Raw genomic sequence first — 26836 nt, forward strand, 5'->3', positions numbered from 1 at the left:
CTCAAACTCTGAGAGCACACACAGGAGGGACCCCGGGGTCCTGAAGAGACTCTGGGGCCAAGCTAGGCCTGAGTGCTCAGGATGAAGGGGACACTGCGATGACCCCTGCAACCACGGGACAGGAGTCAGCTGATGTCCTGGCCGCGAGCCGTGCCCCCCAGGCTCCAGGAATGCCTAGGCACCTATTTCAGATGCAGAGCCTAGTCCAGGAGGTCTGGGCAGGGCTCTGTCTTCCTGGCAAGCTCTGGGGCTGGGCCAGGCAGGAACACCCCGGGTCGGGCCACTTCCTCATTGCAGGTCTGGGTGAGTCACTTCCCTGCTTGAGGCTCAGTTTGCTCATCTGTGAAGTGGGAATGATGACCCACAGTACCTATTGGATTGGCTGTTGCAAACATGAAACTAGTGTCAGCTTTCATCATCATTGTCTGGCCCCACACCCTCTTTGTCTGCTTTCCTGCTCCTAGTTTTCAGCCCATTCCTGGAGAATTTTGCTTCTGCACTTGGCCTCCTGACCTAGTGAAGGTCATGAAAAATGTTCCTGACGGGTCCCAAGGCACTCTCCTTGCAGCTTCTAGCTGGGGGAGGAATCCTCTCCAACCCAAAGGCACAGGAAAGAGGAAGCAACAGCTGGCACTCAGAACCCAGTTTGCTGCATTTGTTTGAAGGGGATGAACTGACACCCCAGCCACGGGACCCACCTGGGATTGGAGCCCACTCCTACCCCTAAGGCCAGGGCGGAGATGGCCATGCTTAGTGTGGTCCATGGGCAGACGGGAGGCTCATTCAACCCCAGCCTGTCTCCTGGCCTGAGCACTCCCTTGTCACTCACCCCTGGAGTTCATGGCTGAGGAGTGGGCTGGTTGGTCGAACCCCTCAGGAGCATGTCCTTCGCCTGGGGGTCAGAGTCTTAGAGGCTTGTCAGAGTAACAGACCCTGCGCTGGACTCAGGCCAGGCCCACGAAGGAAACTGCGGAGCATCTCCGTGGCAACCGGCCTTGTCCTTGTCCTGGCTTGGGAGCCTGCACACTGCACCCTTCCCTCTTCTGCTGGAGTCGGTTTCTTCAGAGGTAACCATGGCAATGCCTTTGTTTCCGAGGCTGAGCCCCGCCTTCCTCCCAGCTTTTCTCTTCAGCAGAGGCTGGGAGAGCTCCTTTTCAGTCCCCGCACGTCTCCAGCACCCACTGACAGTGGGCCCACCGGTGAGCCAGGGCCAGACCCTGGCATGGGGACGACTGGCTTTCTGGGCCCAGAAATGCAGTTCAGGCCCTGGTTGTGCTGCACTTGCTTGTGCCCCACTATTTACAGGCGGCACCTTCATATGCACGGGGCTGCAGAGGCAGCCAAGGCCTGCCCTCATGGTACCCCAGCTGGAAGTGGGGAAGTGTTTTGAGGAGGCAGTGCAAAGGCCCAGGGGGGCTGGTGCTGTGGAGACGGTGAGGAGCAGGAGCCCAGCACATGCTCTGTGATTGGGGAGGTCTGTTAGCACTCTTGTGGCTCTAGGGTCCCACCTCAAACTGGCTTAAGCAGAAAGGAAAACGTGGTGACTCACATGCCTGAATTCTTGCCTAGAGATTCCCATGGACAGAAGAGCCTGGTGGGCTACAGTCCATAGCGTGGCAAAGAGTCAGACACAACTGAAGCAACTTAGCACGCACATGCCTGAAAAGTCTAGACAGAGCTTGCCAAGGTGGCAGCTGGTTCCAGGCGAGTCAGGGGTGTTTGCTCTTGCTTTCATCTGGGTTAGTCTCGTCCCCAGGTGGCCCCTCCCCACACGGTGACAAGATGCCCATCAGTAGCCCCAGACTTACATTTTTCTCTCACGTAGCCTAGTTCCGAAGAGTTGACTCATTGGAAAAAGACTCTGATGCTGGGAGGGATTGGGGGCAGGAGGAGAAGGGGACGACAGAGGATGAGATGGCTGGATGGCATCACTGACTCGATGGATGTGAGTCTGAGTGAACTCCGGGGGTTGGTGATGGATAGGGAGGCCTGGCATGCTGCGATTCATGGGGTTGCAAAGAGTCGGACACAATTGAGCGACTGAACTGAACTGAACTGAACTAGCCTAGTTTTGTGGAAGTCTGTGGGTAGTCATTTGATCTCAGCCTTCCCTCTGGCCTGAGCTATCTGACCCTCAGTGAAAGTCCCAGTACTGACCCTCACTGGCCAGGACAGGGTAACCTGCTCACGCCTGAACCACTTGCTGTAACTCTCAGCAGTCAGCCTGATTCATGTTACTCCACTCACCCCAAATCAGATCTAAGACTTGGATGGGATTCCATAGGAGAAACCTGGTTTGCAAAAGAAATCTTGGTACTCATAGGCTCAGAGACGTTAGTTTACTTGCCCAGAGCCACACAGCTGGTAAGGACGCAAGCTCGGATCTGACTCCAGAGCTTCTGGGCTTAACCATGGAGCCACTACAGTCAGTAAGAGCCCCCAAAGCTTTTAAACAAAGGAGGGAACGGTCAGGAAGGTAAACTGGCGCCAGGTTTTGGTGAGTGGAGAAAGGTATGGCACGGAGGGTGGACGATGAGAAGCCCTGCATGCTGCTGAGGAAGGCAGTTTTTTGAAGGGTGACTCCCGGTTCCGCCCGCCCCCGGGGGTTGGGAGCGGCAGGCGCAGAGGCCCCAGCGCGCGGAGCATCAGCGACCAGGCCACCTGACTCGCTGTTTGTAAACTCTTCTCACCCAGCCACGCCCCTTCCTTCCTCTCGCCCACCCTTTTCGCGTCTATATCTGCATAATCCCGCCTTTCCCTTCTTTGATTGGTCTTCCGCATCGTCACTCCTCCGCAAGGGCCGGACTCCAGAGGGGCGGAAGGCGGGGCCTCTCTGGCGAGGTAATTAGCATAGTCCCGCCTCCCAGAGCCGCCCTCGGGTCGAGCGTTGATTGGGCCGGCGGGGGCCTACGCGACGGCGCCGGGCTCAGCGAGTGGCGAACGAGGACTGTCAGTCGGCGGGGCGGCCGGCCGCACTTCCGCCTCGGTGTCAGTGGGTCGCGGGCCTGCGGGGCGGGGGCGGGGCGGGCAGCGGGACTCCGCGGGCGCCGGAGGGACGGCAGTCCAGGTGAGTGACCCGGTCGGGACCCCGACCTTATGTCTCCCGGGAACCGCGCCCGGCGTTGGGCGGGCGGGCCTGGGCCTCGGGCGGCAGGGAGGCCGGGCCCGGCTAGGGGGGAGCCAGAGCCTCTCGCCCCCCGCCCCTTGGCCAGGCCTCGACCCCAGCCCCGGCCCGCCCGGCCTCCCACCGCCAGCCAGCCCGCCGTCCGCGTCCTGGGTCCGAGGAAACTTGGAACGAAAGTTGGCTGCCGGCGGCTGGGACGGTCCGCGGGCGGGGGCGGCGGGCCTGGGTCTCGGGCGGCTACCCAGACCCCGCGTCTCCGGGCAACTGCGGCCCCGGCGCTGGACAGCCGGCCGCCGCACCCGGAAGTGGACTGGAGAGCGGGCCCGGGAGCCCTCCAGCCCCTCTTAGTGGCAGGGATGCGTCGGGGGCGCGTTGGGCAGGGGTGGCGGGACCCCCGACTTTCCCTTGTGTCTAAGGTCGCCGGCGTCCGCGGTCAACCAGTCTGGAAGGGCACGGGGTGAAGAGCCAGTGTCCCCGCTCGTGGTGCAGCCCTCCCTCTCCTGCCCATCCTCTCCTGCCCTCCCCTCCCCTGCCCCGCGACCACCTGTGGGTTTGTCTGGGCCCTGCGAGGTTTTGTGCCCATGTCCACCCCCTCCCCTGCTCTTCCTTTTGTTTTTAATTTGTCAACTTAGCAGACTGTACTTACTGCAGAGAGCTCTCCACCTAACACATATGTTAGATAAGTTAGATATGTAATCTGATTTTAAAAGCTTCCTTCTCTCTGCAGTTACATTTCAGTAATCAGCAGAATAAATCTTGAGACTTAATAAGCCCAGAGCAAGACTACTGGGTAATCAGCAATCAATCTTCCCAGATTTTTCTGGGAGAAGCAGCCAGGTGGTGGTAGGATGTTCCTGGCACTCTTGAGTGTGAGGATCACCTCCCAGGAAGCTGGGTTCCTCCTTGGGGTCAGTCTAGGACAAGTTTTGGGCCTCCCAGCAGCAGCAGCCTGTGCCTTAGTCCCTTTGCTGGGGCGGCCTGTGCACATTTGGAGATGTGCTCACTCAGTGCAGTTCAGCAGACGTCTCTGGGGTGCCCGCTGCATGCCTGGCTGTGAGCTGCAGGCCCTGTCCATCCAGTGGGGCTGGGGAGCGGCGGTGTCCTGGGACCCCGTCACTGTGGCTCCTTGTCCTGGTGGCAGAGCGAAGGCTCTTCCTGACTGTGCCCTGAGCAGTGTTTGCCCATCACTCCTGGCCTCAGTTCCTTCCTCTGTGACACATAACCATGTTCCTGGCAGGGCTGATAAGACAGCAGATGAAACGCTTGTCTGCAGCAGTTCTGACATGTGGCAGGTGCACGGTTGTTAACTCTCTGCCCCCTGGTTGGGGCAGGAACCTTATGGACTGCACTTGCTCCTTGTCCTGCGCAGCGCCTGGCAGGGTGCTGTCGTTCAGTCTGTGGACAACCGAAGTCTCCTTAGAGCTTCCTTTTTCTGTTTGCTTCACCTGTCCTTCTGTTAATAAGCTCTTACCTAAGATGACAGTAATACCTGACAAGTATTGTCCAGGACTGCTGTAAGCACGTTATATTCACTTGATTCATGTGGTTTTCACAGTAGCCTCCAAGACTCTTCCTTAGTTCCATTATCCTGTGTCTAGTCATGAGAAAGCTGAGGAACAGAGAGGTTAAGTGTGTACTGGTCGGCTCAGTTGAGTCTGACTCTTTGAAACCCCATGGACTGCAGCCCGCCAGGCTTCTCTGTCCGTGGGGATTCTCCAGGCAGGAATACTGGAGTGAGTTGCCATGCCCTCCTCCAGGGAATCTTCCCAACCCAAAGGTCGAACCCACGTCTCTCGTGTTGCAGGTGGATTCTTAACTGTCTGAGCCACCAGGGAAGCAGAGAGGTTACGTAAGTTACTCTGAATCACATAGGAGTAAGTTATAGAGCAGGGATTTGAACCGAGGCAGTCTGGCTCCAGGGTCCACATCCTTAAATACCTCTCTGTACTGCCTTTTAAAAACCAACATTTTCCTTTTCAAGGACCCTTCAGCGGTTTTCTTTGGAACGTTTAATTGCCTCATTACTGTGTGTCAGAACTTTGTTTCTTGCAGCACACATAACTGATAGATTTTCATTTGGAGTGAGCGTGAATGTTTATGAAACCGTTTAATTTCTTCTGAAATAAAGTAGTAATTCTCCATCTGGCTATCCAGGATTTTGCTGAAGTACCTTGCCTGATGCCCAGTTCTGCAGTCAGTGGGGAAGCCGCTAATGTTCGCTGTGTGAGAGGGCAAGTTGAGGGGGCAGGGGTGACATGGATGGATAAGCTATTGGGCCCAAGCCTGTGGTTTTGAATTCATTTCTGTGCGAGCTTGATGCGCTGAACTTAAGGCTGTAAACCATGCACTGAGGGCTTTCCTTTTTCCTCCTAGGTGTATTCAGAGGGGTCAGGCTCTGGCTTGCCATTTTCAAAAGCAGTGTCATTTCAGTGTTTAAAAAGTGCCACTTGACCTTTGTACCACTGCATCTTATCTAGGCCCTCCAGGAAATGCTGGCGAACGAGTCTTGGATAATACTTAAAACCAGCCTGACTTTAAAGATCTTGATACAAATCTGGGTAAAATCTTCAGCTAATTATGAAATGTGGGAAACATTTTATATATTCTTATACTGTCTTCTGGAGAAGGCAATGGCACCCCACTCCAGTACTCTTGCCTGGAAAATCCCATAGGCGGAGGAGCCTGGTGGGCTGCAGTCTATGGGGTCGCACAGAGTTGGACACGACTGAAGCGACTTAGCAGCAGCAACATACTGTCTTCAAATGATTTCTTTAGTATTCCTGTGAAAAGCCAACACCCATCTTTTCCTAGGAGTTTGGCTGTGTGGGTATAAGGCATGCAAGGCTTGCGTCTTTGAGCAAGGGCTGTGATGCTGGTCCTCAGGTGGCTAAAGTGTTCTATCTGAGAGGTTAGGAATCTTCCTGGACATGGTCTGAGGCTCTCGGGTTCTGGCCCCCTGGCTTTCTTTGACGGGAGGAAAGTTACTCATCTGCTTTTGCCTCAAGGGTGCTGGCCTGTGAAGTGGGCTATTGCGTAGGTTATATGTGAAAGTGTAACTGGGCGGACCTGGCACTGTAGTAGATTCTCAGTAGACTTTCAGTCGCAGACCTGAGAGCACTGAAATTGACCTCTCCCGACACTGACACAGACAGACAAATGCAACTTATCAGTGAAAGGAAACCAGGGAAATCATTGGTAGGTAGGTGTGCAGTTCTACTGAAATGAGCTACAGTAACACTCTTAAGATATGACTATTCAGGTGGAGTTGTCTGGAAAACCCCTGGACCCAAGCAGTATCTCTCGTGGGGCTCAGGCCCACAGACAGAAACTTAGTGCACTTTAAGATTGAATTGATATGGATACTGGGAGGAAGTTAGCATTTGAACATAATTGATTATTTACAAATACTTAAATCCTAAGAATCGTTAATATTTCAGGTCTTAGTTTGGGACTTTCAATGCAGTTTCTGTGCACAGTGATTAATTTGTGTCTCTGCTGCAGTGTGTACTTGTCAAAGCATTTTTGCTGATAAATCCCAGGCATTGGCGTTGCAGCCATATTGCCCTCTGGCTGGAAGCGTGTGTGGAATACTGGCCCAGCCCGGCAGCTCCCCTTAACAAACACGTAATGAAATGGTCACTGTAACCCATCCAGGAGCTTTGTGGCTCTTATTTCCTGTTTTTTCCAAATTCAGAAAAGTACTTGGGGTCATTGGGCAGCGTTTGAAAGCATCACCATCTTTCAACTGGCTTTCCCAGTGATGTAAACACTGGTATCTGTGCAATGAGCTGGACAGTGGAGGTCAGCCTTCAGAAAGGACTGTGTTTAGAGACGTGGAGGTATGGAGACCTCTCTGCCTGATGTTTGTGTGTCTCTTTCTTTGCTTTCTCATTTCATCAGTGGAGTTCTTGCAGGATTTCTTTTGAGATGCAAACTCTGAGTCAATGCTGGCCCGGTTGGCCCCTCACCAGCCCAGCCTGTAGCCTGGGGGCCTGTGGGGAAGGAGGTCTGCTCACCCCTGGGCGCTGGGGTCATGGCAGGAGGAATGATCTGTGTGGCTCTGGGTGAGGCAGACCTGTCTGACCTTGAGCTCATACCTTTGTTAGAGCGGTGGGCCCACCGGCCTTGACAGGTGCCCCGGAAGCACTGCTCCACACGGGTACGCAGGTTCTTGGGGGAGAGCCTGGCATGAGAAATGGTCTTGTGCAAAGTCTTCCTGAACCCAGGTTCTAGAAGAGACGACGGCAGCTGTGGGGGGCAGGGGTGGGTGTGTGTTTTACTGAACAAATGAAACGCTGGTCGTGAGAAAAGATCAGCTGTGACCTGGCACCTGTGCCACCGTGCTTGGCTGAAAGGTGAGTTCCACTGTCGCCTCCAACCAGGGAAGTGTGTGCTCTGACGGCCAAAGCAGGAAGCTTTGTGGGTGAAAAGGAGCACCTTAGAGAGAGCTCCAGCAGTGACAGGTGTGAAATGGGGCCGTGACTGGGGAGGGCCAGCGCATCTTGTCCCCAACTTGGTACCAGTTGGGCACCAGTGCCTGTGTTCTGAGGAAGCATTAACCATGGGGCATGTTCCAGCACGTGAGGGAGAGGGCTGGAGGGCCCGGGGCTGCCATGAAGTCCGTCTTGGAGGTGGGGTGCTGTGGGTTCAATGGCAGGGCTTCTTACCAGAAGATCTTGTGCAACTCTGTAAAAAGTGGAGGTTCCAGGCCCAGACCTCACCTCCTGGGAGCGGGCTTCTAGGCGGGAGGCCTGGGTCGTGTGTGTGCCCCACTTCTGTGACTCCAGCAGGGCTGGTGTGCTTGCCAGGGGTTAGGGTCTACTACAGGGTCCTAACCCATTTTGGGTCAGGATCAGGGACCACCTCCACCCCCTACCCCTGCTGCCCCTTGCTTTGAGAACTGAATGAAGAGTCTGAATCAGGTTCCTGGGGAAAAGAATGAACTCAGACAGAACTTTGCAATTTTTCCCTTTTCATTTCTCTCTTTTTTTCCTAGGGGTGGGGTGGTTAGAAATTTGTGGAGTTCCCTGACCTTGGTTAGTGCTCAGGAAGTGCCTGGGGCAGGTGTGACTTGGATGGTGAATTTCTTAGCAGGTGAAACCGGTCAGGGGAGCGAGCAAGTGTGTCCTACTTGGGCAGGAGCTGATGGGGAAGGACCTGGAGTGGGAGAGGGAGCAGGCGAAAGGGTGAGGCTGTCAGGCTGGTCCCTGCCCCATGATGGATGTGGCATCTGGAGCATTACCCCCCAATGTGTCCAGGCTCTGGTCCTGCTCGTGAGAGATGGACCTGCTGCAGGAGGGGCACTTCCATGATTTCTCCCAGCCCTCAGTGTGCTGCCTCCACGGTGGCTGCGGCTCTTGTGGTTTTGTGTGAACACAGTCCTGGAGGCTGTGAACGGGCTCCCTGTCCAGAGCTCTCTCACCCACACCCCGGCTGCGTTCACACCACTCTGCTTTACGCTTTACTTGTGTTGATTCAAACAAACGCATTTGCACAGAAGAGCATCCATTCATCCCGTGCAGTCCTTGTCTGCGGTGCTGTGCACTGGGTCATCCAAGTGTGTCCTAAAGTGAGCACCAAGACGCAGTGTCTTGGTGCTCGCCACTGCACAGGGGGAAGTTGGACCCCAGGGGTGGGGGTGGGGGGCGCATGGGACTAGACTGAGTCTGTCGTGGACAAGTACATGGACAGGGGTCTCAGCTGCTGCTGAGGCCCAGCAGGAAGTGTGGCTCCTGGGACTGGGCTTGTTTGCCCTGTGGGGTGGAGAATGGTAAACAGTGGGTGATTAATGCAGCTGTTTACACAGCAGAGAGGTTTGCTTACCTTCCTGAGTCTGGAAACTTTCAGTTTCTTGCCTGAACCCCTAACAACCTTGGCTAGTCATGTGCTGACTGTAAACTGCTTGCTAACTGTAAACTCCTCTGGGGCTAGGCTGCCCTGGCCCCCCAGCCTAACTCCCACCCCTCAGTGAAGACATTTTGAGGTCCCTGCAGCATCTTCATCTTGTGATGAAGATCACGCCACCCTGCAGAAGGCTGGGGCTGTGGAAAGTCCACAGACAGAAAATACACACATACTCATTTTGCCCTAAAAGAGCACCCTGATGGCGCCTCAGGCACAACTAGACTCAACCGGATTCCATTGAGTGTAAGGAACCAGTGTCCAAAAGGCCACTCTCGGTTTCTCCCTGTGGTCCCCGAGGTGCATGTGGACAGGTGCTCTGCAGATGACGGCCAGCCTTTTGAGAGGCCTTGCTGGGAGCAGAGTGGGGTGTTTACCTTATTCCACCACCAAGCGTTTCCAGCCTCAGCAGCGTGATGACCTGATCATTCTTCAGCAGGTAGCAAAGTGCGCATTTCAGTGAGTTCAAGATGTGAAAACCAGGACAGCTTTGGAAATAAGAATAAAGGGCAGGCTTGGTCTGATGCTCTTCTCTGCGCTCCATCTGTGGCTGGTTGGGAAGGCTGCATGGACCAGGCCAGCTCTGCTGCCACCACCTGACTTGTGTACAAAGGCCAAGTGGGGCCACTGGAGCTTCCTAGGTCCCCATGTTGTCCCAATCCAGTGAGGCCCTGCAGTGCTCTGTCTGGGATGGACACCACCCGCCACGTTGGCCACTGGAGTGGAAGGGATTCAGCTGGGTAGCGTCACAGAGAAATAAGCATTGGCTTCCTCTCTGCATGAGCTCAGAGTCACCTGTGGCCCTGTGGCCACTGCTCTGGACAGAGCAGGTCTCTAACCTGTACTTCTAGCGCGGCACTGGAGTTGGTGCAAACTGAGTACTTGTGTCCATTAAGTCTTGTTCTTTTCCGAAAGAAAGAAACTGGGCACAGTGGTGTGGTGGCAGGAGGAGGATACGTAGGAGTCGTTAGGCATCCAGGTGACGGGTGGGCTTCCTTGACAAAGTGGACATCTCAAAACTGAAATAGTCAGTGACCACAAAGGTCACTGTTCACCCACAGTGACACTGCCACATGGAGGGGATGCGACCTCGGGAGGCCCTGGGACTGGTGGTGTCCCTGGGCCTTGTAACTTCCTCAGGGGACGGCTGGATAGGGAGAGCCTGTGGGCACGCTTGCCCTGCCCCAGGATGAGTTGGCATCACCCAGCATTCTCGGTTCCCCTTTTCCAGATTTAATTTTCCCATCCCCATGCTTCAGCTCTTCAATTCCTCCAGATACTGAGGGAGTCCATTATGGGCTAAACTCTGGTTTTCACACTCAGAAGAGATGCTGCTTCCACATTCTTGGTGGTCATCCCAGCCTGTGTGCTCTGGTAACGTGGAAGTGTCTCTGTAGCATCTCTCTCGGGTCTGACAGGACAGCCTCAGGGGTGTGGCCAGGTTGGTCCCAGCCAGATTGCCCACAGGAAGGGGAGGCCCTGGCGCAGTGCTGGGACCTCTGGTCTGTTCCATCACTGGCCCGAGACTGACTGCTGCCCTCTGCACTGTGCATGGGCTTGTCTGTCTCCAGGAAGAGTTTGACCTTGACCTTGATAGTTGTGGGACAGTGAGAGACTTATGGACAGCCTGGGCTCTTGCCGGCTGCTTCTCCCTTGCTTCTGTCTCTGACTCATTCTTGACGGAAATCCTATTTTTTTGCATCTGATGGGTTGAGCACATGTCCTATCAGGGAAGTGTGCCCCCCGGCTGAGGCCCTGGCCGGGTCTCACCCGCAATTCCTTTGGGGTCACCTGCTCCATGACCACCCTCTGGGTGTGAGCTCTGGGGAGCAGGAGGTGGGAGTGGGTGGTGGGACCAGGCCTCGTGGAGTCCACTCTGTGGGCCTTCTGGCCAGTTCTTCTGTACCCTTCTTCAATTCCCAAATCCGCTCCCCCGCCCCAGCCCGGTGCTCTAGTTCCCTGGTCTCCCTTGGCCCCTTGCCTCTCCAGGTGGGAATGGAGATGGAAGGTTTTGGCTGCATTCGTTTGAGCCATTACGAGGAGCAGCACACCCTGAGGCTGGAGTGTGGATGGGGCTTGGGACCCTTCTTAGAGAGAGTCTCTCATGAGAAGCTATCAGGGTTCGAGGGGAATTCTCCCTTTCCAGGGCAGTGCTTCAGAGCCTGGCACCCAGCGCGTGGAGCTCCCTGCACAATTGTTCATTTCTTGTTTGTCTTACTTGCTAATGTATTTTTTTTCCAATTTAGAAAGTTGCAGTAAAATACACATAGCATAAAAATTACCATCCTGACCATTTTTAAGTGTGCAGTTCAGTGGTCGTATATACAGCCATCACCACCATCCACCCCAAATCTCTTTTCATCCTGTGCAATTGTAAAGACCCATGAAGCACCAGTTCCCCATTTCCCCTCCGCCAGCCCCTGACAACCACCTTCTTTCTGTCTCTATGAATTTGACTCCTCTACGGTCCTCGTGTAAGTAGAATCACACAGTAATCGTCTTTTCGTGTCTGGTGTATTTCATTGGTCATAATGTCCTCAAAGTTCATCAGTGCTGTGGCATGTGGCAGGGTTTCCTTCCTTTTTAAGGCTGAATAACATTCTGTCATGTGTCTGGACCCCATTTTGCTTTTCCCTTTGTCTGTGGATGGACACTTGGGTTGCTTCCATATTTTAGCTGCTGTGAACATGGGTGTGCAAAAAATTGAAAGAATTGCTTTCAGTGCTTTTGGGTACATACCCAGAAGTGGAATTGCTGGATCACGTGGTAAATCTATTTTTAATTTTTTGAGGAACTGCCCTACTATTTGCCACAGCAGCTGTACCATTTTACATTCTTACCAACCATGCGCAAGGGTTCCTGTTTCTCCACACCCTCACCAAGACTTGTCAGTTTCTGTTGTTTCTGACAGTAGCCATCCTCAAGGGTGTGAGGTTGTGTCTCATTATAGCTTTGATTGCATTTCCCTGATGATCAGTGAGCTGAGCATCTTTTCATATGCTTATTGGCCATTTGTATGGCCACCGGATGTGAAGAGCTGACTCATTTGAAAAGACCCTGATGCTGGGAAAGATTGAGGGCAGGAGGAGAAGGGGACAACAGAGGATGAGATGGCTGGATGGTATCACCGACTCACTGGACATGGGTTTGGTGGACTCCAGGAGTTGGTGATGGACAGAGAGGCCTGGTGTACTGCGGTTCATGGGGTTGCAAAGAGTCGGACACGACTGAGCAACTGAACTGAACAGAACTGAACCGATGTGTTCTCTGGTGAGATGTCTGTTCAACTCTTTTGCCCATTTTTGAATCAGGTTGTTTATTTTTTGTTATTAAGTTTTAGGAGTTCTCTATATAGTCATGATATTAATCTGTTATCAGATGTATGATTTGCAAATATTTCCTCCCATTCTGGTGTTGCCTCTATACTCTGATAGTATCTAACGCACAAATTTAAAAATTTTTTCATGAAGTCGGTTTGTCTAATTTCTCGCTGTCTCTGCCTTTGGTGCAGTTGCAGGACACCTGCGTTCGATCCCTGGGTTGGGAAGATCCCCTGGAGAAGGGAAAGACTACCCACTGCAGTATATTCTGGCCTGGAGAATTCCATGAACTGTATTGTCCATGGTATCGCAAAGAGTCGGACATGACTGAGCCACTTTCACTTTCATCTTGGTGTCTTATCCAGTAAATCATTGCCAAATCCAAATTTATGAAGGTTTTGCCCTATATCTTGCTCTTAAGAGTTTTTTAGTTTTAGATCTTACATTTAGGTCCTTGATCCATTTCGAGTTAATTTTTGTATATGGTATAAGATAGGGTCCAACTTTATTTCCTTGCCTGTGGATATGCAGTTTCCCAGCGCCGTTTGTTGAAAAGATAGCCCTTTCCTTCTTGAACGGTCTTGCTTGGCACACCTGCTGTCTGAAGTCAGTTGGCTGTGTTTGTGAGGGTCTGTCCCTGGACTCTCTCCTTTCCACTGGTCTCTGGGCTAGCGCCGCACTGTTTCGATTACTGTGGCTTTGTAGTGAGTTGTGAAATCAGGAAGTGTGGTCTTCGGGCTTTGTTTTCCTTTCTTCAGTTTGTTTTGGCTATTAAAGGTCACTTGACATTCCATATGAGTTTTAGAATGGATTCTTCCGTCTCTGCAGAAAACATCCTTGTTGCTTGATAGGGATTGTATGGAATATATAGATTGATGTGAATTTTATCAACATCTTAATATTCAGTCATCCAGTCCATGAACATGGGATGTGTTTCCATTTGCTTATGTTTTTCATTTCTTTTGGCAGTGTTTTATAGTTTTCATTGTATGGTCTTTAACCTCCTTGGTTAATTCCTGAGAACTTTATCCTTTTAGATGACATTGTAAAAGGGATTGTTTTGGGGATTCCCTTTTCAGACTGTTCACTGTAAGTGTGTAGAAATAACAACTGATTGTTCCACGTCGATTTGTATCCTGCTACCTTGCTGAATTAATTTATCCTAATAGTTTTTTTGGGTGTGTTTGTGAAATCTTTAGTGTTTTCTCTGTATAAGATCACATCATCTGCAAACATAATTTCACTTCTTTTCCAATTTGGATGACTTTTATTTCTTTTTCTTGCCTAATTATTCGGCCTAGATCTTTCAGTACTGTGGTGACTAGAACTGGTGAAAGTGGGCATCAGTGGTCTCCTGATCTTAGAGGAAAAGCGTTCACCACGAGTGTGATATTCACTGTTGTTTTTTCATTTCTGGCCCTTATTATGTTCTCCTTCCATTGCAGTTTGTTAAGTATTTCTATCATGAAAAGGTGTTGAATTTTACCAAATGATTTTTCTGCATCAGTTGGGATGATCATGTGTTTTTTTTCCCCTCTTCATTCTATTAATGTGATATATTACATCAATTGAGTTTCATGTACTGAATCATCCTTTTGTTCCAGGAGTAAATCCCATTTGGTCATGACATGTAATCCTCTTTAATATGTTGCTAAAAGTATTATGTTGAGGACTTTTGCATCTGTGTTTGTAAGGGATATTGGTTTGTAGTGTTTTTTTTTTGTAGGGTCTTTGCCTGATCACATAGATGGGGTTAGGAAGTGTCTATTCTTCTTAATTTTTGGGAAAGTTTGAGAAGAATTCATATTAGTTCTTTTTTAAATGTTTTGTAGAATTCACCAGTGAAGTTGTCAGATCCAGGGTTTTTCTTTGTTGGGAGATTTTTGATTACTGATCTGCCTGCTCAGATTTTCTGTTTGATTTAGGCTTAGTACTTTTTGTGTTTCTAGGAATTTGTCATTTTATCTAGGTTATCCAGTTTTGCAGGGTTCATAGCCCTTTCTTGTAATCCTTTTGTTTCTGTAGAATGAGTAATGTCCGCATTGCAATTTATGATTTTCATTTTTTAAGTATTCTTTTTTATTGGTCCATCTAACTGAAGATTAATTGATTCTATTGATCTTTTCAAAGAACTGACTTCTGGTTTCACTGATTTCCTATTTTCCTATTCTTATTATTTCCTTCCTTCTGCTAGCTTTGGCATTTGTTTGTTGTTCTTCTCCTTCCTTAAGTTGTGAGGTTAGGTTGTTGATTTGATATCTTATTTTTTTAGTGTAAGTGTTGGCAGCTATAAAATTTCCACTTAGCTCTACTGTCACTGCACTCCGTAAACTGTGGTATGTTGTGTTTTCATTTTCCTTTGTTTATAAGGATTTCCTGCTTTTCCCCTATAGCTTTTTTCTCTGATCTGTTGGTTGTTTAAGATAGTTTTTCGTTTTGTTTTGGCAGTGCCGGGCAGCTTGTGGGATCTTAGTTCCCTGCCTAGAGATTGAACTCAGGCAGATTGAACTCAGGCCACTGAGAGTGAAAGCTGAATCCTAACCACTGGACCACCAGGGAATTCCTAAGAGAATGTTACTTAATTTCCAAACTTTGTGAATTTTCTAGTTTTCCTTCTGTTAGTGATTTCTAACTCATTCTTTTATAGTCAGAGAAGATGCTTTGTATGATACAGATCATTTAAAATCTGCTGAGACGTAGCCTGCAGCCTGACATATGGTCTGTCCTGGAGAGCGTCCCACATGCGCTTGAGAAGGTGTGTCCTGTTGTTGGGTAGAGTGTTCTGGATACATCTGTTAGATCTAATTGGTTGATGGTGTTGTTCAAGTCGTCTGTTTCTTATCTTCCATCTGGTTGATGCTTGCTAATGTATTTTAAAATTACTAAATAAAATTTATATTATTTTGGACAATTTAAATTCAGAATTGACATTTAACTGCAAAAGTAGCTTTAGAATTTTCAAATTATTGGTGAGCTTTTCTTTCTTCGTGAAGATTGCATCTAGGTTGCCTTGCTCATGTTTGAGCAGAGAAGTAACACACAGTTTGACTCTTTAGTGAGTAGACCTTGGAGATTAACCACCAGGTCCCTAAGCCAGCCACTTATTCCTCGGTGACTAGGTCTGTTTTTCTAAGAAAATGTAAAGATGGGTTTGTAAGACTTGAGCGTGGGTATTCGTATATGCGTATATGTCCGCATTTGGAGCTGGGTCCTGGGAGCACGGGGCAGCACTCTGGGGGTGGGCACCTTGAAGAGAGGTGAGGGGCTCTGTGGAGGGGCAGGCACCTTGTGGGGACCTGCAAGCCGTGGGGCGCCCTGGCTATCCCTTGATGGGACCTGGAGGGAATGCTCACTGTGGGGCTTGAGGAGAGGCTGCAGAGGGAGCCCCTGGAGGCCCACAGAGATGTCCAGCACAAGCTTACTTTTCTGCGTTTTTCTCTGGACTTAGAAAAGGAAGCAGCTGATTTGGAAAAAGAGTCCTTTCCTGAAACCCTGTCTTCTCTGAGGCCTAGCAGACACACCGGAGAGGAGGCTTTCTGCTCGCTGCCCACCTTAGGGTCCCTCCATGAGTGTGGGCTGGGTCGGGGGCCAGGACCACCTTGGGGTCAGAGGCCACTCAGCAGGGGACTGAGTATGGAGGGTCCCACAGCCATAAGGCTTCTGAGAAGAGGTCAGGTGGGCAGCCAAACGGAGGTGGGACCAAGGATGCCCTGCCCCCATGCCCCTGGGGCCCCACTCCCCCTGCCCCTGGTCCCCCCCAAACTCAGGAGAGGCCTTCCTCAGGAGCTGTCCCTCCCAGGCGTACCCTCTGTCCTGAAGGAGGTAGATCACTGCTGTCTTATGTTGACCCCATGGTGGTGGCTGGTTTCTCCTGGCACAGTGAAGACCGTACAAGGTGTGTGGCTTTTAGAACGACTCCCCCGGCATGGCCTGGATGCTGGGCGGGATTAACTGTGCACCTGCGGGTGTGTGCAGGTCTGAGGCGGCTGCGAGGCTTCTGGCCTTGACTCGTGGCGCCTCCTGTATGGGGCTTGGGTACCTGGTGGTGGTTGGACCACAGATCTGCATGGCAGGGTCACAGGGCTGCAGCCATGTCACGGTCCCAGCTATTGGCTCAGCTCCTGTCTTCAGTGTTTGTCCAGCCTGACATCTCACTTTAAGCCTGACCTTCATTTTAAAGACTTTCCATGAGTTTTGATTGATTTACTTTTAACATTGGGACTTTTGTTATGGGCAAGGAAGCATATAAAAAGAAAATACCATGGCTTTGAACATGCCTTCTATTATGGGAGATATTAAAGGTACAGAGAAACAGGCAGCACAGTGCCATGGTCCCCTGTGAGCCTGTCTCATACCCAGCAGTTCACCAGCTCCTGGCCCATCTCATCCCCTTAACCACCCTGCCCTCTCCCCGAGTCATTTTGAAGAAACTCCCAGACGTGCTGTTGTTCTATCCAATTTGTTTCAGTGCATAACTCTAAAAAATAAGAGCAGTTTAAAAGATACAGTTATGACATGTGTGCCTTTAAGTATCTTTTGGGGGTGTGAAGAAGCCGAAGTTGAACGGTTCTATGAAGACCTACAAGACCTTTTAGAACTGACACCCAAAACAGATATCCTTTTCATTATAGGGGACTGGAATGCAAAAGTAAGAAGTCAAGAAACACCTGGAGTAACAGGCAAATTTGGCCTTGAGTACAGAATGAAGCAGGGCAAAGGCTAATAGAGTTTTGCCAAGAGAACACACTGGTCATAGCAAACACCCTCTTCCAACAACACAAGAGAAAACTCTACACATGGACATCACCAGATGGCCAACACTGAAATCAGATTGATTATATTCTTTGCAACCAAAGATGGAGAAGTTCTATATAGTCAGCAAAAACAAGACTGGGAGCTGACTGTGGCTCAGATCATGAACTCCTTATTGCCAAATTCAGACTTAAATTGAAGAAAGTGGGGAAAACCACTAGACCATTCAGGTATGACCTAAACCAAATCCCTTATGATTACAGTGGAAGTGAGAAATAGATTTAAGGGACTAGATCTGATAGACAGAGTGCCTGATGAACTATGGACAGAGATTCGTGACATTGTACAGGAGACAGGGATCAAGACCATCCCAAGAAAAAGAAATGCAAAAAATCAAAATGGCTGTCTGAGGACGCCTTACAAATAGCTGTGAAAAGAAGAGAAGCATAAAGCAAAGGAGAAAAGGGAAGATATACCCATTTGAATGCAGAGTTCCAAAGAATAGCAAGGAGAGATAAGAAAGCCTTCCTCGGCAATCAGTGCAAAGAAATAGAGGAAAATAATAGAATGGGAAAGACTAGAGATCTCTTCAAGAAAATTAGAGATACTAAGGGAACATTTCATGCAAAGATGGGCTCAATAAAGGACAGAAATGGTATGGACCTAACAGAAGCAGAAGATATTAAGAAGAGGTGGCAAGAATACACAGAAGAACTGTACAAAAAAGAGCTTCACGACCCAGATAATCACGATGGTGTGATCACTCACCTAGAGCCAGACATCCTGGAATGTGAAGTCAAGTGGGCCTTATGAAGCATCACTACAAAGCTAGTGGAGGTGATGGAATTCCAGTTGAACTATTTCAAACCCTAAAAGATGATGCTTTGAAAGTGCTGCACTCAATATGCCAGCAAATTTGGAAAACTCAGCAGTGGCCACAGGACTGCAAAAGGTCAATTTTCATTCCAATCCCAAAGAAAGGCAATGCCAAAGAATGCTCAAACTACTGCACAATTGCACTCATCTCACATGCTAGCAAAATAATGCTCAAAATTCTCCAAGCCAGGCTTCAGCAATACGTGAACCATGAACTTCCAGATGTTCAGACTGGTTTCAGGAAAGGCAGAGGAACCAGAGATCAAATTGCCAACATCTGCTGGATCATGGAAAAAGCAAGAGAGTTCCAGAAAAACATCTATTTCTGCTATATTGACTATGCCAAAGCCTTTGACTGTGTGGATCACAATCAACTGTGGAAAATTCTGAAAGAGATGGGAATACCAGACCACCTGACCTGCCTCTTGAGAAATCTGTATGCAGGTCAGGAAGCAATAGTTAGAACTGGACATGGAACAACAGACTGGTTCCAAATAGGAAAAGGAGTACGTCAAGGCTGTATATTGTCACCGTGCTTATTTAACGTCTATGCAGAGTACATCATGAGAAACGCTGGGCTGGATGAAGCACAAGCTGGAATCAAGATTGCTGGGAGAGATATCAATAACCTCAGATATGCAAATGACACTACCCTTATGGCAGAAAGTGAAGAAGAACTAAAGAGCCTCTTGATGAAAGTGAAAGAGGAGAGTGAAAAAGTTGGCTTAAAGCTCAACATTCAGAAAACGAAGATCATGGCATCCGGTCCCATCACTTCATGGCAAATAGATGGGGAAATAGTGGAAACAGTGGCTGACTATTTTTGGGGCTCCAGAATCACTGCACATGGTGACTGCAGCCATGAAATTAAAGACTCTTAGCACTCCTTGGAAGGAAAGTTATGACCAACCTAGACAGAATATTCAAAAGCAATTACTTTGCCAACAAAGGTCCGTCTGCTAACTGCTAAGTCGCTTCAGTCGTGTCCGACTCTCTGTGACCGCACAGACGGAAGCCCACCAGGCTCCCCCGTCCTTGGGATTCTCCAGGCAAGAACACTGGAGTGGGTTGCCATTTCCTTCTCCGATGCATGAAAGTGAAGAGTGAAAGTGAAGTCGCTCAGTCGTGTCCGACTCCTAGCGACCCCATGGACTGCAGCCCACCAGGCTCCTCCGTCCATGGGAGTTTCCAGGCAGGAGCACTGGAGTGGGTGCCGTCGCCTTCTCCGAAGGGCCGTCTAGTCAAGGCTGTTGTTCTTCCACTAGTCACGTGTGGATGTGAGAGTTGGACTGTAAAGAAAGCAGAGCGTCGAAGAATTGATGCTTTTGGACTGTGGTGTTGGAGAAGACTCTTGAGAGTCTCTTGGACTGCAAGGAGATCCAACCAGTCCATCCTAAAGGAGATCAGTCCTGGGTGTTCATTGGAAGGACTGATGTTGAAGCTGAAACTCCAATACTTTGGCCACCTCATGTGAAGAGCTGACTCATTTGAAAAGACCCTGATTCCGGGAAAGATTGAGGGCAGGCGGACAAGGGGACGACAGAGGATGAGATGGTTGGATGGCATCACTGACTCAGTGGACATGGGTTTGGGTAGACTCCGGGAGTTGGTGATGGACAGGGAGGCCTGGTGTGCTGCAGTCCATGGGGTCGCAAAGTGTCGGACATGACTGAGCGACTAAACTGAACTGAACTGAACTAGGGGGTGTAATTAACATACAGTAAATTGCAGGTATTTATTTATTTTTATTTTTGGCCACACTGCACAGCTTGCAGAGTCTTAGTTCCTCCAGCAGGGATCAAAGCCACACCCTCAGCCGTGCAAGTGTGGAGTTGTAACCACTGGACCACTAGGAGTTCCCTAAATTGCACATATTGAAAGCGTACAATGACTTCTGACATCTGTCTGTACCCATGAAACTCATCTCACTCGAGATAGGGAAGGGTCCCTTTACCTGCCACTTTATGTGTGTGTGATTTATTGGTTGGAGGAGCTGGGTTTCATCCTGTATACTTGCCCAGGGTCTGGATTTTGCCCACAGTGTCCCTTTGGTGGAGTTTGGCATGTTCCTGTCTTCTCTGTGTTCCTTAGGTTGGTAGTTAAGGTTGCAGGAGGGTCCATTCTCTTAGCAGGACCCCCAAGGAGGAGGCAGGTAGCGCATGTGGTTCTGTGATGGCACGACCATGGGTGGCCAGCACTCAGACATGGGAATTCGTCAGGGTTGCACACAGAATGGACATAGCCCGGTCCTTCATGGATCAGCAGGAACGCCTCTAAAAAGTGGGACAGAGAACCTGCACAGGAAGGCAACTCAAAGGCTTGATGCTTTCCTGCATGTCCTAGTTTTTAGAAGAATGTATTGGCGTCATCCATCCAGTGGTGACCAGTCGATTTCTTTTTCAGCATCTCAGAGAACCCGGGGACTTAAATGTGTGAGGTGAGAGGTGACTACTCTGGCTGTTCTCAGGGCTCACAGGAACCTGCTGATGCAGTGGAGCCTCTGCAGGTTCTTCTGAGCCTTTTGACCTGACTCAAGTAGTCTTGCCAGCTTCCTGCTGCCTCTAGAGGAACCCCAGTTCTGGGCTCAGCCATTTCTCCTCCAGGGAACCCTGGTTCCACTTCGTGGCTTCTGGAGCCCGAGTGTGATTGGGCCTGTCACATCAGAGAAGAGTCAGAAGTGAGCAATAACTTTTCTAATTTGCCAAAAGGAAAACAGAACCAGCATGGGTGACTGAGTGAGGCTTTGAATGGGTGTTTCCTGAAGCTGCCCGGGTGTGGTTCTGCCTGTAGGTTAGGAAGGTGGGGAAGGAAAGGAAACTGATGAGAGAGCTTCTTGTGGGGAGGAAGGAGGGAAAACCCAATTGCAGTTGGTTGTATGACATAGACGCTCACCTGTGCTCAGGACGGAGCCCGAGATGAATGCTTTGGAGGTGACACCAGGTGCCATGTGGCCGCTCCAAGGACTGGGGGACCACCTGTTCCTTTGGAACTGCTCTCAGAACTGGAAGGGAGCGCTCAGCCTCACACAGTGAATGAACCGTGGGTCTCTGCTGATTTTCCTAGAACGTCAAATCTGTGGGGACAGTCTCTTGCCATTGATGAAACACTGTGCTTCATAAGGGAGAAGTTAATATGCATGAGTTCTAAAATATTGAGCTAATATAATTTTGAGAAAATTTAAGTTGATTACAGTTTATGCTGAGGACAGCGAACTTAAACAGCAGTCTTAATCCTCCAGAATTGAAAATTGGTTTCAGGTTGATGTGGAATAAATGTTTTAACAGAACTTTGCATTATTTATAACCACTTGTTCCAGCTTCTGGTGAAGATATGCAGTAGCAAAGGTGTGTTGGGGCCTTGATGTGTGGACGCCTCACTTTCACTAATTGGCCTTTTGAACTGTCCACGTGACCCCAGATTAGTCATTTCAGTGGACAGTGGCTTTTAAAGTAACTTCAGATAGTGGTGCCCACTGAAGGACAGAGGTGTGACTGTTTCCTCTTGTGTTAGGTCATTCCTTTTACTTCTTTGCTCAGATGTAATCAAGATGAACTCAAGGATAGTGAATAGGTATTTTGAAATGTTTCTAAACTATACAACTTCTGAAAGCTAAATACACTAAAAAAAATTTTTTCCCCTGTAGGTCTCCAGTGCCTATTGGATTTTTACCTTAAAAAGTTCTCAGTGTGAGATTTCTTACACTGTCAATGTAGATTCAGTACAATGATTGAGTAGAGGACCCTCCAGATCAGGCGGCGGGCGCCCAGCTGCTGAAGGATGAACGGAGAGGAGGAGTTCTTCGATGCCGTCACAGGTGAGCGGAGGGGGTGCCAGCGCAGAGGCCAGGTCATGAGCGTGAAGCCCTCAGACCCCGGCCTCAGACTTAGCCTGGGGACATGAGGATGGCCTGGGAGAGCCACGCAGAGAGAAGGGTGACGTGTTCCCAGGAAAAGCACTTGTCCTGGCCCAGATTTGGAGGAAAACATCCACTTCAGACCACAGGAGATAACATGAAAGGGCAACTGTGTGTTTCAGTCTTTGAAAGGGTTGCCCTCGGGTGTAAATATTTTTATTTGGCTCCTGAATGAGATGGTCAGCATCCTTATATTGTTTATAATGAGCAAAACCTTACTGTCCTGTCTTATGCACGACTTAAAGTCTACCAAGGAATAGTAGATTATCTGCTTCCACAGCAACTCTTGCTGTGTTAAAAGTTCAGTTCTAAAAAAAAAAAAGTTCAGTTCTGTTTCGCTTTTCAAACACCATTGTGAACGCTGGTACCCAGGCTAGTGGGGTGGAGCATGTGGTGGGGGGGGTGTTCTGTGTGTGTGTGAGTGATGGGGGTGGCAGGGGGTGGGGGGCAGGAGAGGCCAGGCTTGGTCAGGCCACATTTGCTTAGAGCGGCCCCTCTTCCTCCTGTCACCTCCTGAGGGGGCCCCAAACTCAAGTTCAAGGTGTCCCCCTGCCCTCCACCGACTTGTCAGCACTGGGAGCATCACTTTGCTTTTCTTGCTGAGGGTTCTTACTGGTGGAGACGGACTTCAGGGGACTCTTCCAGTCCAGAGCCTGCTCTTGGGTGTGGGGACGTAGAAATGGCGGCTCTGAAACGTTACTGCCGCCAGCTTCTTCAGTGGTAATCTCCCCAGTGCTGTCAGGGGGCCCTACCGTGGTCGGTGCTGAGAGAGTGTGGTGCCCAGCACAACAGGAGGCTCTTGCCTGGTGGTGGTCACTGTCCCCAGACACCTGTGCTATCCCTGTCGGGACACCTGGAGCCCTGGTGGAGCCCTGCCCCATGCTGCCTGCGTTCATTGGCCATACTTCTCCCGAGGGAAGGGCTGGAGCAGTTGAGGGCCAGCAGCCTCAGGTGATTGACTTATTCTCGTCCGAAGCCCCAGGAGGAACTGGCATTGTGCTCCCCTCGCTATTCTCAAAGGCTGAACCACTGAGTCATCTCCTGAGATTTCATAGCTATTATGTTCCCTGTAGACATGTTTTCCTGGGAAGCGTGCTGTCTGATCAACCACCCGCTCATCAGTGATTGTTAGCAGCTGAATTCCACCTAGCGGCTGGTTGTCGGGGAATCACGCCCTCGGTCTGCCTGGCCCTGGCATAGGGACCACGTCTGAAACCTAAAGAGCCCGACCTCAGTGAGGCCCTCTCACCCAGGAGCCTCCTGGAGGTGCCCTCCTACTGGGACCAGTGTAACTGGCTCTCGTGAAGGGCTTTCCCTGGAGAGGCCCTGAGCTGTGGGGGTGCCACGTGTGTATGACTCCATCACCGCCTCTCTGCACGGTGGGACCAGCCACAAGTCCCTGAGATGGAGGAAGAGGAAGCAGGTGTCTCGGTGAAACACCTTTGGTTTCACCGAACCAAACTGTCCTTTGGTTCCTGAACAAGCAACAGGAAGGTGAAAAATCTGAAGTCTCCTAATGCAATGAAATGCCCGGTGGGTACTTCCCTGTCTTAGAGTCGGTCTTACTTTGTGACTCTATTAAAACATATTTAAACCCAGCAGTTACTGAATGGATGACTTCAGTGGGCAGGTATTCCCTCTAAGAATCAGTACCTTTCAATTTGAAAGGTTTTTAAATAAAGCACTTGAGAATATGTACAGATGAAGGGCTGTAAAAAATCAGACTGACCTGTCGAAGACGGGTATCTCTAAGTGATCAGATTATAAATGCTTTCAGCTTGCTCCTTGGCTGATCTGTATTTTCTCTTTGTGTAATAACAAGAAACGTTGTGTATTAAGTATTAAGATGATTAAGGTGTTATGGAGCATTGGCTTCACCAGAGACGAGACTTCAGGCGCTTGTGAGGGAGAAGCTGCTTTGTTTTCTGGGGCCCACCCCAGGGCTGTGATCTAAACGAACTTTCTACTTAACGGTGGCCTAGATTCTCGGCCCTGAGGGATGCAGGGATACCTGTGCGCTCAGCAACCCTAAGCTGGGACCGTTTCAGGCTATGTTAGACCCACGTTTATGCTGGGGATCAACAGGTGTCACTTTGGGGATGGTTAGCAAAAACTAGAGGTGACAGGCTATTTCAGAAGGTATTGATTATTTTTAATTATATCCTTTCAAATTTATTGTGTCATCGGTTTCAGTGCTGCTACATTTTGTGGATCTGTCAATAGAGAAGAATGAGAAAGAAGGAATTTTTGCATTTTCTCAAGGAAGCTTATCAGTGGCAAGGTGGTTTATGTTTTGTGTGTAGCAGCAGCCACCCAGGTCTTTCACGCTGGGCCCCACTTTCCACTCAGAAATGAGGGGCTGTTACGGGAGCCCACCCTATGTTCCTCGTGGGCTCATTGCTGGGGGTCAGCAGTCAGGAGCCTCTGCTCCAGCTGGAATGATTCACCTGGCAGCCACAGCTCCCTCCAGGCTTGCCCTGGAGCAAAAGGAAACACACTTCCCTTGTCCCTGGTCACTGGTCACTTCGGAAAAGCCTTCCCAGTGGAGAAGACCCAGAGGTCTGCCCAGGGTTGTGACCTTCTTCCTCAGGGACTGGATGAGCCAGGAGACAGCTGCCTGTGTTTCGAATTAGTCCTCATGGGTCATTTTCCCTGTTTTCTGTGTACCGTGTAGTCTCTGGGTTCACATCCATCATCCACAGTTTGGGTTATTGTTGGTAGGTTGGCTAGGTTCTGCCAATGCGGTGGCGCGGTGCTTGGTCTTAGAAATACTGCAGCAGATATGTTTCAGAACATGATGCAGAGTTTGACCTCAAACATGGACAGAGGAGGAGGATGTTGTGGCTTGAGTTAGGTGTGACCACCCCGGAGGACATGAGTCATTGATGACCACAGGGGAAAACTGTCCTTGTCCCCTGGGGCCACCCCACATGGAAAGGACCATGGAGCGTGCAATGTGGGTGGCAGGGTGGGGTCCTCCTTGGGGAGCCCCCGGGAGCAGTCCTCTTTTTCCACCTCCGTCTGCAGCTCTTGGCGAGCGGAGTTAATAACTCTGACTGTGTCCATTAGAAACACTTTAGAGCTTCAGGTTTTCTGCTTTCAGTGAGAATCCTCAGAGGTGAAGTCCTGCCACCTCACCCTCTGCTTGTCTCATGCAGGCTTTGACTCTGATAACTCTTCCGGGGAATTTTCAGAGGCGAATCAGAGACTCACTGGCGTGATTCATGTGGACACCAGCAAAAGTAATGGGATTGGAAAAGTTGGGGACGGGCCTCCTCAGGAGAATGGGATTCAGAAGCACAGGTAGGTTGTCCTGTGGGTCCATCTTAGTGTCTCCCAGCACACCTGTACTCATTCGCCCCAGATACGCTGCGGGTGCAGGTTGTGAGCTGAGAACGTCCTGTCCAGTGTCACTGGGCAGATCGAGGGCCTGTTCAGCTAGCCTCTGGGTGGCCCCTACAGATCAGTGACGGTGCTTCCTCAACTTGACTCCAGTCCTTAAGCTGACGGGGCGGCTGTGCCTGCTCCGGGTTGCGGGACTGAGCTCCAGGGGGCCCTGGTATTTGCTCACAGCCTGCCCTCACTGTTACCAGACCATCCTGCTGGCTTCATGCAGATCTACCTGCGTTCTCTTTCCACACACTGACCTCTGATCCCGAGAGTTTCTGAGGGTTGTTTGGTGTAGCAAGACCACATTCCGTTCTCTCTCCACCACCACTGGGTTCTCATGTGAGCAGACTTCAGTGACACTGACCCAAGTTCACCAACAGAAGGGAGGACTCAGGTGGGACAGACAGGAAGCAGGTGGAGCCCCTGGGATGATGGCAGTGGCCTCTGTCCACCCAGGGAGCCCACCTTCACCCCAGCCTCTGCCCTGCACTGGACCCAGCGGGACCCTGAGCTGCCAGAGCACCTCCTGCCTGCTCTCATGGCCTGGGCTCAGCCATCAGCCCCCTCATCCCCTATACCCCGGAATCTGGCTCAAGCTGGCCCTAGTGCCGCACCCCCGCTCCTTCCTCCCACATCCGTCCCCCAGCCTGACTTGCTGGCCTCTGGAGATGTGTCTTGGATGCCTTCAGCTTTGCCAGCTCCTGTGTTCCGGCCTGTCCCTCCTACACTGGGCCTCCTGTGGGCACCTCCTATGCCTGCTTCTTGCCCAGATTTCACCGTTTCTGGACAGGTCCGATCCTGTACCTCCCCCTTCTTAAGCTCCCAGGTGGTGGACATGGCCCTGAGTGAGGGTGCAGCAGCTCTTCTCTCTCCAGTGTGTTAGTTTGGACCATGAACCGTAAGGGTCTCCTCTAAGGATGACCCCAGCACCTGTGCCTCTCTCTGGGGGCAGCCCCGCCCACGGTCAGAGGTCCCAGCCTCGTGGGGTCCTTGGTGCCCCGGCTTTTCCCTCATTAGGGTTCTGTCTGCTCTGTGCCCTGAGCCTGGGCCTTCTTCTCCTCCATCTCATCAGCTCCTGCCTGTATGCAGGGCCATCCTTGGGCTTTGCCCTCCCCCTCGTGGCCCCTCACAGCTGGGGCCTGTCATGTCATGGCCACACAGGACCTCAGGAAAGACAAGCACAGGCTTCAGAGGGGTTTAAGAGCCGGTTTCTGAGATGTTTTCTGAGTGGGACTCCTTCTTGTCTGACCTCTGTCCATGGTCCTGCAGCTGCTCCTGGCTGCTGGCGCCCGGCTGCCCTGGGGTGGGGGTGCGGCGACCTGACTCCCCAGCTCCATGGGGGAAGGTCGTCCATGTGGCCGTGATCATTTCCCAGGAGGCCCTCTAATATTTGGTACAGAAAGCTTTCTCTGGGACTTCTGCAGCAGTCTGGTCCTTTTTTCCTCCACTGGCGAGCCAACATAGAGAAACACTAATGCTTAGAAAAGGTGAAAGACAAGGGCCACTGAGCAGAGCCATCCATTGTGACTCACATTGTTGAAACACACGTGTTGCTCTGGT

The 26836-nt window shown here is 50.6% G+C and overlaps 1 protein-coding gene across 3 annotated transcripts in view; it reads left to right on the forward strand.

Annotated features, from left to right (window-relative positions):
- Positions 1-3020: 3020 nt before the first annotated feature.
- The window catches only part of OSBPL2 (oxysterol binding protein like 2), a 36224-nt gene continuing 12408 nt past the window's right edge, over positions 3021-26836 (forward strand). The window contains exons 1-3 of one of the 3 annotated variants that reach the window (XM_086332802.1): positions 3021-3067; positions 21617-21787; positions 25045-25189. In XM_086332802.1, coding sequence (XP_086188928.1) covers positions 21751-21787; positions 25045-25189 — 182 coding nt within the window. In that variant the 5' untranslated portion in view covers positions 3021-3067; positions 21617-21750. Of the gene's footprint in view, positions 3068-14058; positions 15101-16974; positions 17328-21616; positions 21788-25044; positions 25190-26836 lie in introns of those variants that run through there. The other 2 variants (XM_086332803.1, XM_086332805.1) reach the window with 2 other exon arrangements.

Source organism: Bos grunniens, chromosome 13 (genome assembly GCF_055505025.1).
Source record: "Bos grunniens cultivar Pamir isolate PY7600 chromosome 13, Bosgru_T2T1.0, whole genome shotgun sequence".
Lineage (NCBI taxonomy): Eukaryota > Metazoa > Chordata > Mammalia > Artiodactyla > Bovidae > Bos > Bos grunniens.